The following is a 19026-nucleotide window of genomic DNA, read 5'->3' on the forward strand; positions in this document are numbered from 1 at the left end:
AAAAAAAAAAATCTGAATTGTCAGAAAAAAGTGAGCATTGCAAGAAAAAAGACAGAACAGTGAGGAAAAAAAGTCAGAATTGCAAAAAATCAAAAAAGTCAAAATTGTAAAAAAAAAAAAAAAAAAAAAAAATCAGAATAGTGAGGAAAAAAAAAGAGATCCTAGGAAAAAAAGTCAGAATTGCAAAAAATCTAAATTGTAAAAAAAAAAAAAAAAAATAATAATAATAATAATAATAATATATATATATATATCAGAATTGTCAGAAAAAAGTGAGCATTGCAAGAAAAAAGAGAGAACAGTGAGGAAAAAAAGTCAGAATTGCAAAAAATAAAAAAAGTCAAAATTGTAAAAAAAAAAAAAAAAAAATCAGAATAGTGAGAAAAAAAAAAAGACATCCTAGGAAAAAAAGTCAGAATTGCGAGTTTATGTCACACAATTCCAAGAAAAAACTCTTCTGCAAAAAAACTACATATTTTCAAGAAAAAAACTAAAAATATAAGGAGATAAAAAAAAACTGAATTGTGAGAAAAAAGTCAGAATTGTCAGAAAAAAGTGAGCATTGCAAGAAAACAGAGAGAACAGTGAGGGAAAAAAAGTCAGAATTGCAAAAAATCTAAATTGTAAAAAAAAAAAAAAAATCAGAATTGTCAGAAAAAAGTGAGCATTGCAAGAAAAAAGACAGAACAGTGAGGAAAAAAAGTCAGAATTGCAAAAAATCAAAAAAGTCAAAATTGTAAAAAAAAAAAAAAAAAAAAATCAGAATAGTGAGAAAAAAAAAGAGATCCTAGGAAAAAAAGCCAGAATTGCAAAAAATCTAAATTGTAAAAAAAAAAAAAAATATCAGAATAGTGAGAAAAAAAAAGACATCCTAGGAAAAAAAGTCAGAATTGCGAGTTTGTCAACAAATTCCAAGAAAAAATTCTTCTGCAAAAAAACTACATATTTTCAAGAAAAAAACTCTTGCAAAAAATATAAGGAGATAAAAAAAAAACTGAATTGTGAGAAAAAAGTCAGAATTGTGAAGAAGAAGAAAAAGTCATGAACAGTAATGCATTTACAAAGAAATTGTATTGGGCAAGTGGCTTAAAAAGCAGAAATGTGTGGTTTATATTCTTGTTAAAGCAACTTTCATTAATTCTTCCTTACAAACATTTGAGCTGTAGAGGTGTTTAAACTGACCTTTTAACAGTGAGACTACTGTTCTTATAGTCTTGCATATGCATTTTGGATTATTCACACACAGTCTTTCAAAGACTTAAAACACTTTCAAATTAGTCATGAAAAATTAATTTCCACTACTGGTCCTTTACTGCTGAATTACTTCTGGTCCTTACTTGAAAACTGATGACAATTGGCAGACTTTAGTTTGAATTTCACTGCTATAATACAAAAATTACTTTCATAAAGTATGAGGATTTGTTTTACTACTAATACATAATGAATTATTTTATTAATTGTTTTATTAATATGTGTGTCAAAGAAGTTAAGATGTCCACGTCAAAAGACATTTACAAAACTGATTTTATGTCCATATAAAGCATTAAATATAAGTGTCTACTTTTAAGGTTTGAAATAGGTTTTTGGAGAATAAAATGTCAAATTTTAATTGAAATAATGTTACATTGTCATTCAATGTAACAATATCTAGGTAAAAAATCCAAACAACATGCTTATTCTGACTTGTACATATTAAATACATTAAAAAAAATAAGGGAGCATATTAAAATTTTACAGCGTTTTAAATGAGTAAAACAATTCTTACTGACAAATGGCCAAAACCTAGAATAGTGGCACATTTTAAAAATGTAGAAATTATAACTAATTAGTATTTGGGGTGAAAGTAATTGGTCTTTTAATATGTCAGAAATTGATTTTTGTTGTAAGTATGCCTGACATGATTGTTAGGCTGAATTAACATTTTAGTGGGTGTCTTCTGTAAATTAGGGAGAAATGTATGATAATTATTTTTTGATCAGAAAAACAAAAACAAAAATGCAATGAAATTAAACAAACCTTTTTAATATTTTTTGGAAAAACAACAATTTAAAGCAGTATAACAATTATTGATTTTACGCTTAAACCCTTTTTCATCTTTAACCCATATTCTACGTTTTGATGAAGAAAAACTAAATCTACAGTAAGCATGTTGTTATGAGGCAATTATTCAGCTTTCTTGAACTGAGCTGAGTCTCACAGTGCTCATGAAGTTGCAAAATATTTATTGTTTAAAAACAGGTGTCATAAAATCTTTTTATTATAAATTTTTACTTTCATACATTGCACAAAGAAAAATAACTGCATTTGCACATATGATCCTGTTACTGTAATTTTACTTCCCCTTGGGTCTTATTATGGTCTGTAGCTTTCTTGAAAATCAGCGAGTGTTTGTATGTTTTGTGATGGCTGTTCATGAATCTCTGAGTAGGGAAGCACATACTGACAATTATGAAAATTATGGCCATTATAAAAAATAAAAAACATTATTTGATATAAGCAACACACTACATTAAATCAGTAACCATTTAAAATGTGTATACATACATTCTGAAGGGTGTTTAAATACACTATATTGCCAAAAGTATTGGCACACCCCCTTCTAATGAACAGGTTTAACTACTTTAGTAATTTCCATGATTCTAAATCCTAATGTTTAAGCATATAATGATATTCTAGGGAATTGTGTTATAATTTGATAGCAACAGCTTTGACAGGACCCTTTACTATTGTAACATGAGATTGCCTCTGTCTATAAAGCAAGGTTCAAAATGAAATGATTGATGCAGTCAGTGTAGAAGAACTTGACTGTTCTGCATAAAGCCAAGTCCTAATCTCAGCTGAACACCTCTGGAGTGACTTTAAATGCAGATCTTGAGCCAAAAATTGCCAAAAACCAATGACTTGTACATAAGGGTACAGTCATTTTAGACACTTCCAAAACTGGTGCAACAGAGATGGAAATACAATTTATAAAATGCATGAATTGTGTTTCCATCTTTGTTGCCAGAGTTTTGAAAGTGCCTTTTTCTGTTCTAAAGAAGGGGGTGTCCCAATACTGTCCATATAGTGTATGTACAAGTCATTGGTGTTTGCTGATGAGTTTTTGGCTCAAGGTCTGCATTTAAAGTCACACCAGAGGTGTTCAGCTGAGATTTTGGCTTTATGCAGAAAAGTCAAGATCTTCTTCATTATATAAGGATGGAGGCTTTAATTGTATTTAATGATAGCCAAGCCGGGATCTTAAAGCCGTAGTTGGGGATTAGTTTGGGTTGGGTTTGTTAATGGGGTAAAATGTTGATTCTTTTCAGAGTTGTATTCTGAGAAGTTAAAATTGTTAATCTCTACAAAAGTCAAGTTCTTCCACACTGACTGAATCAATCATTTCTCAATGAACCTTGCCTTACACTGCAAAAATGTGTTTCTTACTTAGATTTTTTGTCTTGTTTCAAGCCAAAATATCAAAAACTTCTTAAATCAAGAAGGATTATCTAGACAAGTAAAAATTATTTTCTTGTTTTCAGAAAAAACAAGTTAAAATTAAGTGAGTTTTTGCTTAGAACAAGCAAAATAATCTGCCAATTGGGCATTTTTTCAAGCAGAAAAACAAGATTATTTTTCTTACCCCAGTGGCAGATAATTTTGCTTGTTTTAAGCAAAAACACTTAATTTTGACTTGTTTTTTCTGAAAAAAGACAATTTTTATTAGTCTAGAATGACTTGATATTTTGGCTAAAAACAAGGCAAAAAAAAATCTAAGCAAGAAAAGCATTTTTTGCAGTGTGTACACAGAGGCATTGCCATGTTATTATAGAAAAGGGTCCTGTCCAAACTGTTGCTATAAAATTAAAAACACACAGTTTCCTAAATTATAATTACATGCTTAAACATTTAGAGTTGTACTCATGGAAATTACTAAAGTAGTCAAACCTTTTCATTAGAAGGGGGTGTGCCAATACTTTTGGCAATAGAATGCATTTCCCAAAAGTGTGTTTCCTTTCTGAGCATTAATAAATATTTTCACCCTTTGTCATGCAGTTTGTGTGCTTTCAATATGTGGCTCAGGTACAGAAACCTCACCTGATATTTTTAAAATCGTCTGTTTTTGTTCACATGATAAAAGTCCATGAGCCCACAACATATCTTTGTTGAGTTCAACCGTTAAGCAGATAAAAGTGTCATACTTCCTCATACTACTTACTATCTTTTTATGAACTTGGCAATAAAAAAGCCAATAGTATCCGTGTTGGCGTTTTGTAGGAGGCTCTCGGGGGAGTGTGCGATTTGAGTTCCTCTCCATGCTATTTCTGGGCGAAATCTCTGTAATAGCCGTCGCTGGTCATGTGACAGACCCGCCCCCAGCATCCCCTCCGATCCTAAAACAGGCACCTGGGAAAGACGACAAATACAAGCTTTCCTAACGTTTCCCAACTCTCCTAGCCTTTGCTTGCTAGGCTGACACAGCGTATTCAATTAAACATTTAAAATATAGTGAATAGATATTAGTGATTACTCCACAATAATATCACCAGTTTTATGCTTGTTGTTTGTTTTGACATTTCTGGGGCCAGATTCACGAAACATTCTTAAGAAGAATTTTCTTCTTAACTGCCATTTTATTCTTATTTTTTAAAATAAGAAAAAAGTTAAGAATATTTTGTATTCCCAAAAAATCGTCTTAAGAACAATCTTAAGTAAAAAGATAAGAGTATTCTTAAGACAAAAATTAAGAAAATTCAAATTCTTGAAAAGAATCTTCTTAAAAACCATCGTAAATAACTTCTTAAAGTTAGGATAGCCCGAGACTTGTCTTGAAACCCAAATAGTAAGAATTATTTAATTAATTTATTGGTTTATTTCAAATTAACTGTTATATTTAAGCATTGCAACACTACTAGCTAAATACTAGCTACATATAATACATATTAGGACTATTAATAGAGATGAGCACGAGTTCGTGTAAAAAATGATCTGGCATGATTATGTAAGACCCTACTTTTTGCCGACATCAAAACTTAGTAGCAACTCTACAAAATCGAGTCAGACTGGGAGATTTAATTGAACATTTTTTATTTTACTTGGCCGATAAATACAACATAACCTTTGGTCATATTTAGCGCATTATGTGCAGTACGCGTTTGCTGTAACAGCGCACACACATACCGGAAGCGTTCATTCGGACGAGGGAACAAAAGCAACACAAAAGTGAATAAAACTGATCGCCAAAGCTTAAGACAGACCCTTTAAAAGTAACGGTTCAAACACGGCGCATTAAAAACATGAAGCCGAGCGCAAGTCAAGTTCGTGAGGAAAATGTGCGTGCTTATGATTATTAGGATAATCTGCAGAAACCGCAAAAAAAGTCTTTGAAGTGTTTATAAATGCGTCTTCAGCCATGTATTCACTCAGGTAGATGTATAATTCTTTTTTCTTAAAAAAATTAAGATGTTCTTAAGAACATATTTGAGAACAACTTAAGATTTTTCAAGAATTGCACTTAAGAACATTCTTACGAACTTATAGAATTTATCTTAAGAAATTTCTTAATTTATTTCTTAAGGAGATATTCGTGAATCCGGCCCCTGGTTTGTAAAATGCTTGTTGTTTTAACAGTGTTTTTATCCTCACCTGTGGCTCTAGTGTTAAACAGGGGAATGTTTTGAGAGCCCAGGCGACCTGCTCTTCATTCTCTGCAAGCGTCAAAGTGCAGGTGCTATAGACCAAAACACCTCCTCTTTTTAACAAACGGACAGCCTGCAAACAAGAGTGTAGAAACAAGTCACTAAGCTGTAAAAGACTTGCAAGACACTGCAACAACTTTAAAATATGTAGTCAACCAAATTGAGACTCAAACCAGTGTTATAATTAACTAAAACTACTAAAAATCATTTTGGTAATTGAAATAAAAATATAAATATTATAAAAAAAAAAAAAAAAAAGAATCGCCCAGCCCTAATAATCTATTTCTATCAATGTCAAAGCCTTTATTCTTATGGAAGCTTGTTCCCGACACACACACACAAAAAAAAAAAAAAAAAAAAAGTAAAAAGTTTTTTTTTTTTAATTTAAAAAATTCAGACTTTTCTCGCATAATTCTGAGTTTTTTAATCTTATATATAAATTTCTCTAGTTAATTACTCAAAATATTATTATTATTATTATGTATGGAAGTTTGTTTTTGCCACAGAACTAAAAAAAAAATCAAAAATCAAAAAGTAAAAGTAAAACCCAAAAATTTGCAAGAGAAAAAAAATTCTGAATTGTGAGATTAAAAGTTGCAATTACCTTTTTTTTTTTTTTTTTTTTTATCCCATGGTGGAAACAAGCTTCCATGTAACTTTGTTGTTTGAGTTTTGTTAATTTAACAAATTTAAATGTTGAATTTACATTGTAACCATCATAAAGAAAGCTTATGTCACTTTCTAACTTGCAGAGTCTATGGTTATAGCGCCACTTACAGGTGGAAAGCTGCAAACACATATTACTATGAAAAACAGGCAAAAAAAAAGTCTACTGGAAGAGTGGCTTTAGTAGATGAACACTATAAGCCTGTATTACCGTAGTGAAGAGTTTTCTCTGCAGAGGCTGGCAGGAGCGGACTTCTTTCAGACTACAGCTGTAGGTCATGTTAGGTCTTTGACCCAAACCGCTGCAGGGAGCATCTAATAATATCCGGTCAAAACTCTCCTCGGGATATGGGGGACCGTCAACAAATACACACAAATACACTAATTAGTACAGCTACAAAAACTGTTGTGTTCAGCTGAAAATCTGGTCTAAACTTTGAAACGAAACTTTTTTCAATCATATCTGAAATTAATTAATTAAACTAGATATTTTATTCTAATGTCTTAAGAGTCACTGTGAAAGAAAGATTAAAATATAAAGTGACAATGTGAATAAGAGATACCTGAATTTTTACAGAATATCCACTCAAAATTCACTTCAGTTAAGGCAATTTAGACATTCATAAATTGCCCATTGATCAGGGTGTCAGTAGATCATGTGCATAATATGCATTAGTCCATAATGCAACTACATATCACAAAAATTTACCACATATGAAACACTAAGAACATTAGTAGAAAGAAGGAAGGAAACAAAGAAAGAAAATGAAAGAATTAAAAGAATTTGAATTAGAGAAACAACAAAACTAGTCATAAGGGTCAATTTTAGGAAATTTTGATTTATACATAATCTGAAATATGTACAAATTAGCTTTCCATTGATTTATGGTTTGCTATAAAACTTAAATAATAATAAAATAAAAAAATACAACTAACAAATGCATATTACTAATCAAAAATTAAGTTTTAATATATTTACGGTAGGAAATTTACAAAATATCTTCATGGAACATCCTAATGATTTTTGGCATAAAGAAAAATTGATTATTTTGACCCATACAATGTATTTTTGGCTATTTTTGACATAGAATGAAATCCATGGAATTCAGTATGTGTGTTTTCTAAATGAGATCCTGGGTAATGCTGTTTTTAGATTATAGAGACTCACCTGCACTGCATTGAGTGGGATCTGTGCTCACAGCATTTATGCTGTTACAGCAATATGCTTTTATACAGTCTAGCTTCAGCATCTTTGCATTCTGAATGATCTTTTCCATTTTGGATCGGACTTTTTCCAAGGCCACAACAGAACCCTGTAGAGACACAGCAAATATATAAAAGTCTGTATGTTTTCATCTAGGACTAGCTTTTTTTTTTGTAAAAATTCTACGGTAAAATGAGGGTTACAGAAAAAAGTTATGATCACATCAAGTTGAAAGTAAGAATATATTTTAACTGTAAGCGTTGTGGTTGTAGATGATCATTTCAAGGATATACAGTGGTGTGAAAAAGTGTTGGCCGCCTTTTTTTTTTTTGCATTTGTCACACTTTAATGTTTCAGATCATCAAACAAATTTAAATATTAACCAAAGAAAACACAAGTAAACACCACATGCCGTTTTGGAATGAAGAGGTTTTTTTTATGAAGGGGAACAAAAAAAATCCAAACCCACATGGCCCTGTGTCTCTAGCCACACCCAGGCCTGATTACTGCCACACCTGTTCGCAAACAAGAAATCACTTAAATAGGACCTGCCTGACAAAGTGAAGCAGACCAAAAGATCCTCAAAAGTTACACATCATGTTGAGATCCAAAGACATTCAGGAACAAATGAGAAAGAAAGTAATTGAGATCTATCAGTCTGGAAAAGGTTATAAAGCCATTTCTAAAGCTTTGGGACTCCAACGAACCACAGTTATCCACAAATGACGAAAACAAAAACATGGAACAGTGGTGAACCTTCCCAGGATTGGCCGGCCGACCAAAATTACCCCAAGAGCGCAGCGGCGACTCATCCAAGAGGCCACAAAAGACCCCACAACAACATCTAAAGAACTGCAGGCCTCTCTTGCCTCAGTTATGGTCAGTGTTCATGTCTCCAACATAAGAAAGAGACTGGGCAAAAATGTCCTGCATGGCAGAGTTACAAGAGGAAACCCGCTGCTGAGCAAAAAGAACATAAAGGTTCATCTCAGTTTTGCCAGAACACATCTTGATGATCCCCAAGACTTTTGGGAAAATACTCTGTGGACTGACGAGACAAAAGCTGAACTTTTTGGAAGGTGTGTCCCATTACATCTGGCGTAAAAGTAACACAGCATTTCAGAAAAAGAACATCATACCAACAGTAAAACATGGTGGTGGTAGTGTGATGATCTGGGGCTGTTTTGCTGCTTCTAGACCTGGAAGACTTGCTGTGATAAATGGAGCCATGAATTCTGCCGTCTACCAAAAAATCCTGAAGGACAATGTCCGGCCATCTGTTGGTGACCTCAAGCTGAAGCGAACTTGGGTTCTGCAGCAGGACAATGACCCAAAACACACCAGCAAATCCACCTCTGAATGGCTAAAGAAAAACAAAATGAAGACTTTGGAGTGGCCTAGTCAAAGTCCTGACCTGAATCCTATTGAGATGCTGTGGCATGACCTTAAAAAGGCGTTTCATGCTTGAAAACCCTCCAAAGTGGCTGAATTACAACAATTCTGCCAAGATGAGTGGGCCAAAATTCCTGTAACAGACTCATTGCAAGTTATCGCAAACGCTTGATTGCAGTTGTTGCTGCTAAAGGTGGCCCAACCAGTTGTTAAGTTTAGGGGGCAAACACTTTTTCACACAGGGCCATGTGGGTTTGGATCTTGTTTTCCCTTCATAATAAAAAAAACTTCATTTAAAAACTGCATGATGTGTTTACTTGGGTTATCTTTGATTAATATTTTAATTTGTTTGATGATCTGAAACATTAAAGTGTTAAAGTGTCAGGAAGGGGGTCAACACTTTTTCACACCACTGTATATATCATCACATTTCATATAATGTGCAAACACACACTTGCCTGGTTTCCCATGAGAGAAGCGATGTGTGTGGTCTTTCCTCCAGGAGCAGCACACATGTCGAGGATTCGCTCTCCAGGACGAGGTCCTAAAACATGACCTACGACCACAGACGGCAGGTTCTGTGAAAACAAATGCAAACATAGGCTACACATTCACAAAGACACATCACTTTGGCAGTGGCGCCACCACTCTTGGCCACCCCACTGGCCATTATAAATTTTAGTAGCATCAATTATGCATTTCATCCCTAATGCACAGCCAGGCAGGCAAGCCGCTCTAGACCTTCAATCGCACGCAGTAGCCAGCCCTCTCCCCCATTGTGGCAAGCTTTAGGCCAAGGGTCCCCAAACTTTTTTCTGAGAGGGCCACATAATTTTCTTTTCTTTAATGGGGGGCCGGGTCGGTTTATAAAAGAGAATTTCCATGGGCCAGACTGACTACTAGTATTATTATTATTTCATTATGATTTTACCGGTATTTATTATACATTTTAATGCTAGAATAGTTTATTATTTTTATGCACCACACAGACAAATTATAATTTCTTTTCAAAAGATAAACAGGTGCATCTCAATAAATTAGAATGTCATGGAAAAGTTCATTTATTTCAGTAATTCAGTAAAATGCCCGATTTCCCAACACGTTGAACTGAGCAATGCCATTGTACCATTTTAATAGGCTACTTTTTAACTCATATAGCTCAGTAATGTCAGCTTTATGTATTTTCTGAGAGGGGGTGGGATTTTTGTTAGGAAAATCGGGGGAGAGACGCACACTTCGATTAAACTGGATAAACACATGCACCATAATAATTGTTAAGAAAATGGTATTCCTAATAAATGTCTCGAATATTTTGATTATGTCCAATGCTCCTCTTTCTTTTTGGAATTATTAGACATTTCACTGTCTTTTAAAATGCCTAGGTCTGTTTAATTTCCTTAATTATAAAATTTCTAGCACTATTTTTAAACGTTTATTCAAGCAATAATATATAAATTATCTCATGTATATGCTTGTTTAAAACCAGGGATTAAAAACTATTTCCATGTTAAAACTGTATTTTTTCTTTACATTTCCAGACAGCGAAACAAAAAATATTAAACATTACTTAATAAATTCAAGGCACTATAATTTCCTTATTCATTTGATACAACTATTAATATATAGAAAATAATATTATTTTGTCATATTCGTGATTCCTGAATTTATATATGAAAACTGCGTTTTGAAGTGCATTCGTTATGTTTGTATAAGAAAATTCGTTAACCTAGCCTAATAAATTGATTTAATATTCTTGATCATTTTTAGAAGTTAAAAAAAAAGGAATTAGCTTGTAGTCTATATATATTTAAGGCTATAGGCTAATCTTTTTCCTAACTTCTATTAGGCTACACTGTAGATCGAAATAAAATAATTTGTGATCATATTTAACATCGGAGAATCACCAAAAATGAAACTATTTAAATCTGTATAAAGGAAAGACAAAATAAATCACAAGAACAATCTGTATTTTTCTTGTAATCAAGAACATTTCTTTAGACAAAATTAATTAATGCCGAATGATGTTTGACAGTGAACGCATCTCCACCACAGCCGCATATAATCTCTGGTGTCAGTCGCAAATATTGAACATGCGGGTCAGGAAGCGGGTTTGGGTACAATATTTTCTCTCTTTTTTTTTGCGGTCCGAGTTTGCGGGCGGGTAAGTTGAAAATATTGGTCGGGTTCGGGTTGTTTGTACATTGACCAGCGCATCACTGATTTGCACTCCAAATAAACATGCAGTTGAATTGCAAAGCGACTTTTTTTCTATTTTGTCTGTACAGAGAATAGTAATACTGACGTTTTAAAGCCTATAACTTTATATGCTACCAGAAATAACAGTAAAGCAAAAAATTATTGTCTTTAATTAGATTTAGGCATGCAAATATTTTTTTTTGTATTGTGCCACCCTAACATTTTTACTGGCCTCTTTCGGCCACCCGATGAAAAAAATCCTGGAGGCGCCTCAACAGCTCATGAATCGTATTGTTTGGATACCTTTGACTGAAATAATAGTATAATAGTATATATAAGACTTAATCCCTCGGTTTCACAGACAAGGCTTAAGCCTAGTCCTAGACTAAAATGTAAGTCTGAGCTGTTTCAACTGAAACAAAATTGCACTGATTGATCTTAAAATATATCAGTGCCTTTGTTTTGTCTCAAGATGCACACCAGTAGTGTTTTTTTCTAAGCATTAGGGCTGTGCAATTAATCGCAATCGCAAAAAAATCGCGATTTAAGCACATGCGATTTCTAAACCGCACAAGGCTGCGATTTTATCTATCCCCCCAACAGCACCCCCGCCCCCCTTGAACGTCAAGTTCATTTTATTTTCGATATAGTGCCACATCACAATAGAAGTCATTTAAGGTTATCTTTCCTATAGAACAGGCCTATACATAGTTCTTTTATTAAACATACTAAATTGCCTTAAGTTATTTATCTTATTTACACTAAGGCATGTCATTTCTGTCTCTTCATGGTCGCGTGATTACAATGTCTCCTCCAAGAAAACACGGACTGGATCGCGGACTCCATTCATAAAAACCTAATTTACTATAGCGCGGAATGCCACGTAATTCGTCGATTTTTGGATTAATAAATCAAAAGTTGGTCTGTCACTTAATTCAAATCGCGATATGGACTAGTGTCTGTGAAAACTGAAATGCAAAAAGACCGTTTTATTATGAATCCTGCATGTTCCGTTTGCTTCTGTATGTATGAATGGCAGAGACGCGTTTTATTTCTTTACTACATGCAGACTGAAGCACACCTGACGCTCCCGCTAATTTTTGGCATTTGCATCTCACATGAACAGATAAACTCAATCGCCAAATCGCTGCTGTGAGTTTCACTTTTACCGTTTCATTTGAGAAAACTAGCATCACATACACACAAAAACTTCACTGCAACCTTTCAAAATAAAAGTACGGTTTAACATGTAACAGAACAATATTAGTCCTGTATTACTTTTGTACAGTATAATGTAGGTGTTTATATATTCCTATTTAAATAATTTACATAAAACAATATATATGATAAAAAAAAATATTACAACAAGATTAACCACTTAATTATTATTTAAACGTTTTAAACTGAATATAATTTTTTTTGTTTGACAAAAATTAAAAAGGTTTATTTTTCATTTGATTAAAAATAAATAAATGTTTATGCTTTTTCATTATCAGAAAAATTAAAACACATAAGAATTTCTAAAAAAAAAAAAAAAAAAAGCAAAAGATTTTAGAACCCTCAAAATGTTAAAGTTTAGAGTTTTGGACTTATTTTTCCACTGAAATGAATGTATTCGTTATTGCACAAAGTAGGCTAAAGTACCGGGAAAAAAGTAAAATGGCTTATTTATTTTATGTTGTCTGTTTTAAAGACAATTTTACTACAGTTTTGTTTATTAAACTTAATACTATGTTATTTCATGGTGAAATGTTTTGTTATGCACTTCTTGTGCACTGAATACATTTAGAATGTATGTATGTAGCTTGTTTGAAAAAGCAAATAAAAATAAAAATAAAAATCGCAAATAAAATCGCAATCGCAATATTCGTTCAAAAAATCGCAATATGATTATTTTGTCCATATTGCACAGCCCTACTAAGCATGTTTATAAAAATGACTTAAATGTCCTAATTGAACTATGGCCTAATCCTGGCTTAGTCTAAGCCCTGTCTGTGAAACCGGGCCTATATGTTTAATAGTAAAAAAGGTAAATTTATGGACAAGTTCAAAAAAAAAAAAAACACTTCATGTTATCTACTTCATGTTATCTACTCATTCAACAACTCCTAGAAGATAACATTTTGTAATGTATAACTGTAAATATTAGCTAACAGATAACATATGATAACACTTAGTATAGGGACCAATTCTCACTATTAACTAGTTGCTTTTTAAAATATTATTAGTTGCTTATTTATTACATCTTTGCCTAAATAAACTCACAATTAGCTGCTTATTATTAGTTAGCAAGGTATGTGTTTGGGGTTTAAGGATAAAATGATCTAAAATATGCTCAGGCAGAATAAGACATTAATATGTGACCCTGGACCACAAAACCAGTCTTAAGTCGCTGGGGTATATTTGTAGCAATAGCCAAAAATACATTGTATGGGTCAAAATTATTGATTTTTCTTTTATGTCAAAAATCATTAGGAAATTAAGTAAAGATCATGTTCCATGAAGATTTTTTGTAAAATTCCTACTGTAAACCTATCAAAATGTAATTTTTGATTAGTAATATGCATTGCTAAGAACTTAATTTGGACAACTTTAAAGGTGATTTTCTCAGTATTTTGATTTTTTTGCAGCCTTAGATTTCAGATTTTCAAATAGATGTATCTCGGCCAAATATTGTCCTATCCTAACAAACCATACATCAATAGAAAGCTTATTTATTGAGCTTTTGAGTTTTGTAAAATGTAACCTTATGACTGGTTTTGTGGTCCAGGGTCACATATGTGCCTTATAAGTACTAATAAACAGTCAATATGAATACAGAATCATGAAAGATACCTGTAGAAAAAGCTGATCTGTAAGAACACCATCAAAGGAAGGGCTTTGATAGAGAGGCTCAGTCATCTGAATCGCAACACCTCTGAGAGACAGAGACACAGATCCATTCATGTTAAAGCCAACTGGTTTTCAACAGAGTAAAAGAAAGACTTGCATTGAGAACTTGACTCACTTGCCAGGTCCATCTGAGCTGAATATTTCTGATCGATCCACTTCAGAAATCCCGTTTCCCAGAAACACCTTCTTGCCCTTGAACTCTTTGGCTCCGCGAGTGCACTTCCCCTCGACATCAGAGAACACAGACACCACGTCGCATACTTTCATATCTGACAAAGACGGACAGATTATCAACATTTAACAACTTATTCAGTATAAATCCGGTTTTCCCAAAGTGAAGAATCCTACAGGCCTCTAAAAAGACAGGGAATAAATTGGCAGGCAACACTAGGACATTAAATTAGTAAGTATTCATACTAACTGTCAACACCCCTGGAATCACCACACTAGTGTGAATACTACAAGTACATTATAAAGTTGCACAGTGTTGTGTGTGTGTGTGTTGCTCACACTTTGGCGTGCTGAGGATGCCAGGCGTGAACACATGAGCTCCTCTAAGAACAGCATTGCCACAAAGAGCACCAACTATCACTTCAGAGGCCAGCGGATCCACGGACCTACAGAACAAACACATGCACACAAATCAAGAGCTGCTTCTGAGAGAACAGATGTCACACCAGCGATCAACGATGCATTAAGAGCTGGGGGTGAAAACTTTTGAACAGAGAGAAGATGTGTGAATTTTAGTTTTTTTGCCTAAATATCATATTTTACTTTAAAACAGTTCGAGTAAATGAGAGAAAACAAACATTTTCTAATATGGCACATATATTTTGAGCATACCGAGGGCCGTGGACTGGAAGCAGCAGAACATCTGGAAGCTGCGGGTGTGTGTAAACAGATGGAGATCTTTCCTGCTGCAAAGAGATATAGAGATCATTTAAAATGTTTTGTTTTATTTGTCATGATAGCGCTTACTATTTTAGATAAGACATATTTTTGTGCATGTGTGTACAGTCGTGGCCAAAAGTTTTGAGAATTACATAAATATTGGAAATTGGAAACGTTGCTGCTTAAGTTTTTATAATAGCAATTTGCATATACTCCAGAATGTTATGAAGAGTGATCAGATGAATTGCATGGTCCTTCTTTGCCATGAAAATTAACGTAATCCCGAAAAAACTTTCCACTGCATTTCATTGCTGTCATTAAAGGACCTGCTGAGATCATTTCAGTAATCGTCTTGTTAACTCAGGTGTGAATGTTGTTTAAAAAAACATTAAAAATCTCAAAAACTTTTGACCATATATATATACACATATATATTATATATTTTTTAAATATAATGGTTTTCTAATGTCAGCAATGGAGGTAACCAATTATTTTGAAATAATCTAAATAATAATAATCCTAATAATAAAAAAACTCTAAGACAGAAATATATTACTATTGTAATACATTCACTAAACCTTAAAAAAAAGCAAATATTTGAGCATTTTAAGTTACAATACTAATATGTCTCAAATCCTTCTCTTTTAAACATTAAACCATCTAGCTTTTTTGGCAATAAACTGCAAGCAGACCTTTACGTCTGTGTGTAGTCAACAATAGGTTTATAAACACTTCTTTTTAGATATCTGGTGAACTTTGCAGTTTGAAAATTGCACTAAGTCATATCACAGTATTAATTTTATATATCGACTACCTATTTTTGTGCAGCCCTAATTGTTTTTTTTTTTTACGAGGTGATTATGTATAAAAATAAACGTGTACTCTGTCTATCAGGGTTGTCCAAACTTGGGACCCAAGACCTTTAAAAGAGGCCACTGTATGATGTGGATTATGAATGTGTACGCTTTACTATTTCATAAATGCATGCCTTCATAAACTTTGTATCTGTGATAATTCCCAAAAATAGTCCTGCATTTGGGTCAAAGACATAAAAGGGTTTAAGCATAAAAAGAACAAAAGTGCAATACTGCTTTAAATTGTTGTTAATCCAGAATTCCAGAATTAATTTACAGAAGACACCCACTAAAATGTCATTCAGTGTAACAGTCTGGTCAGGCATATTTACAATAAAAATACATTTATGATATATTAAAAGATTTTCACCCCAAATATTAATAAGTTGTAAATCTACATTTTTAAAATTTGCCACTATCCTAGGTTTTGCCTATTTGTCAGGAATAATTGTTTTACTCATTTAAAACACACAAAAAAAATAATTTATGAAAGTTGCTTTAACAAGAATATAAACCACACATTTCTGCTTTTTAAGCCACTTGCCCAATACACTTTTGTTTGTGACTTTTTTTTTTTTTTTCACGTAATCCTTGCTTTTTTCTCACAGTTCAGGTTTTTACTTGCAGTTCTGAAGTTTGTTCTCTGGGCTCAAACTTTTTCTAATTCTGACTTTTGCCCACTCCAATTCTGACTTTTTTTTTCTCGCAATTCAATTTTTTTTTCTTTTTGACTTATTTTTTTTCTTGCAATTCTGACTTTTTTCTAGGATTTCTGACTTTTTCCTCGCAATTCAGATTTTTTTTTCTTACAATTTTGACTTTATTTATTTTGCAGTTTTTTCTTGGAATTGTGTGACATAAACTTGCAATTCTGACTTTTTTTCCTCACAATTCAGATTTCTTTTCTTACAATTTGGACTTTTTTTTGCAAAAGAGTTTTTTCTTGGAATTGTGTGACATAAACTTGCAATTCTGACTTTTTTCCTCACAATTCAGACTTTTTTTCCTCACAATTCAGACTTTTTTTCCTCACAATTCAGATTTTTGTTCTTACAATTTTGACTTTTTTTTGCAAAAGAGTTTTTTCTTGGAATTGTGTGACATAAACTTGCAATTCTGACTTTTTCCCTCACAGTTCAGATTTTTTTCTTACAATTTAGACTTTTTTTTGCAAGAGTTTTTTCTTGGAATTGTGTGACAACCTGCAATTCTGACTTTTTTCCTCACAATTCAGACTTTTTTTTCTTACAATTTTGACTTTTTTTTGCAAAAGAGTTTTTTATTGGAATTGTGTGACATAAACTTGCAATTCTGACTTTTTTCCTCACAATTCAGATTTTTGTTCTTACAATTTTGACTTTTTTTTGCAAAAGAGTTTTTTCTTGGAATTGTGTGACATAAACTTGCAATTCTGACTTTTTTCCTCACAATTCAGATTTCTTTTCTTACAATTTGGACTTTTTTTGCAAAAGAGTTTTTTCTTGGAATTGTGTGACATAAACTTGCAATTCTGACTTTTTTCCTCACAATTCAGACTTTTTTTTCTTACAATTTGGACTTTTTTTTTGCAAAAGAGTTTTTTATTGGAATTGTGTGACATAAACTTGCAATTCAGACTTTTTTTTTGCCTCACAATTCAGATTTTTTTTCTTACAATTTTTACTTTTTTTTGCAAAAGAGTTTTTTCTTGGAATTGTGTGACATAAACTTGCAATTCTCACTTTTTTCCTCACAATTCAGACTTTTTTTTCTTACAATTGTGACTTTTTTTTTATTTTTTGCATTTCTGACTTTTTTCCCTCTCGCTGTTCTGACTTTTTTCTTGCAATGCTTACTTTTTTCCTCTCACAATGCAGACTTTTTTTTGCAATTCAGATTTGTTTTCTTGGAATTGTGTGATATAAACTCGCAATTCTGATTACTGTTTATGAATTTTGACATTTTATTCTCCAAAAACTTTTTTGAAACCTTAAAAGTTGACACATTACTTACATTTAATGTGCTAAAGATATAAAATCACTTTTGTACATTTTGTAAAACGTGGACATCTAAACGGCTTTGACCCATTTACAGATGTAGCATGTCATTGAATGTGCACAAACAAACACACACCTGTGCTAAATGTTGCTCCAGCCTGTGCTGAATGTCCTGGAGCGGGTGCAGGTGTGTGCTGGCTCTCAGACAGGTGAACAAAGGTGGATGAGACAGACAGGACAGCAAAGCTTCAAACACCAAATCAGCCTCATCTGCACCAATCTCAGACACCAGCTACAGAAGAAAACAGTAGATATGAGAAGAGACATTTGCCCATGTTGTGAGGCAGAACATTTCGATAAATTACCACAGAGGTAACGTTAAATTAACAGGTATTTGACTGAAACTGCCCACCTCGTTGTTGGTATAAACATTACGAAGATGTTCTCGCACTTCTGGGTTCATGGAAAGCTGAGGGAAAGTTGACATTTCCGTCTCTCAAGTGAAAAAAATACAAGAAATACATTAGTGTTAGTTAAGATACCTCAGATAATCCGTCTTACATACTGTCATTTAATAAAGATTTATAGTACAAGCGTTTGTTTTTAAAAACTACAACAGAAAGTAAGGCTGTCGACACGTGCAAGATGTTTACAAGTTTAGCGGTATTTCAGAGAAACATCAACGTGTCTCGACTCGGCCATTTGTGTGTTTCATAAACATAATAAACAATGACATAAGCTCATATCTGAGCTCTTACCATTTAATTTTAATCAGAAGCAAAAAGAAAAATGAATCGTTCTTCTTCGTCCTCGTGATATTGTGTGCTATCAGCAGCGGTCGCGCTACACACTGCCACCTAACGTAACGCTTGAGTGAAGGTCTAAATTGACCGGAAACTAACATTGAAATTATTTTTTATACCTTTTAGATTGTTTTATTAACGTCTACACCTATCCCAACCCTAAATTTAGCCCTTACTTTACAACAAAAAAATATATATTATTGTTGTACATTGTGACAAAAATAACGTTAGACTGATGTGCGCATGCCCAGTAGCCAGAGCTGTATCATACAGAGCTGGATAGAATACTATGATTTAAGCAATAAGGTACGAGAGGCTCGCTTCGCGTCGTGCCTAACAACGCCCTTCAGCCGTGATTTATTCATGATACAGCATGGCCTCAAGTACCTTATTGCTTTTATAAAATGGTTACCACACAATAAAAATATTAAAATCAAAAATATATATTAATTTATATATATTAAGTTGTACGTT

General features: G+C 32.9%; 1 protein-coding gene across 1 annotated transcript; it reads right to left on the minus strand.

The window, feature by feature from the left end:
- Positions 1 to 2205: 2205 nt before the first annotated feature.
- nsun6 (NOP2/Sun RNA methyltransferase 6) lies at positions 2206 to 18239 on the minus strand. The gene is made up of 11 exons (XM_073836862.1): positions 18162 to 18239; positions 17886 to 18041; positions 14872 to 14945; positions 14539 to 14645; positions 14144 to 14297; positions 13972 to 14053; positions 9399 to 9518; positions 7519 to 7657; positions 6556 to 6725; positions 5626 to 5751; positions 2206 to 4386 (listed from the first exon to the last, which is right to left on the minus strand). The coding sequence occupies exons 1-11, from the start codon at positions 18234 to 18236 to the stop codon at positions 4198 to 4200; spliced, it is 1392 nt and encodes a 463-aa protein (XP_073692963.1). The 5' UTR covers positions 18237 to 18239; the 3' UTR covers positions 2206 to 4197.
- Between the last annotated feature and the right edge of the window lie 787 nt (positions 18240 to 19026).

The sequence above is a fragment of the Garra rufa genome, chromosome 3 (assembly GCF_049309525.1).
Source record: "Garra rufa chromosome 3, GarRuf1.0, whole genome shotgun sequence".
Taxonomy (NCBI): Eukaryota; Metazoa; Chordata; class Actinopteri; order Cypriniformes; family Cyprinidae; genus Garra; species Garra rufa.

Bases quoted from the DNA above. Each gene is read 5' to 3' on its own strand.
- nsun6 (XM_073836862.1), bottom strand. From the start codon at position 18,236: ATGTCAACTTTCCCTCAGCTTTCCATGAACCCAGAAGTGCGAGAACAT. The intron at 18,042-18,161 runs GTGGGCAGTTTC...TTTCTTCTGTAG, and splicing joins ATGTTTATACCAACAACGAG to CTGGTGTCTGAGATTGGTGC. The intron at 9,519-13,971 runs GTATCTTTCATG...TTGTTTTCACAG, and splicing joins CAGATCAGCTTTTTCTACAG to AACCTGCCGTCTGTGGTCGT.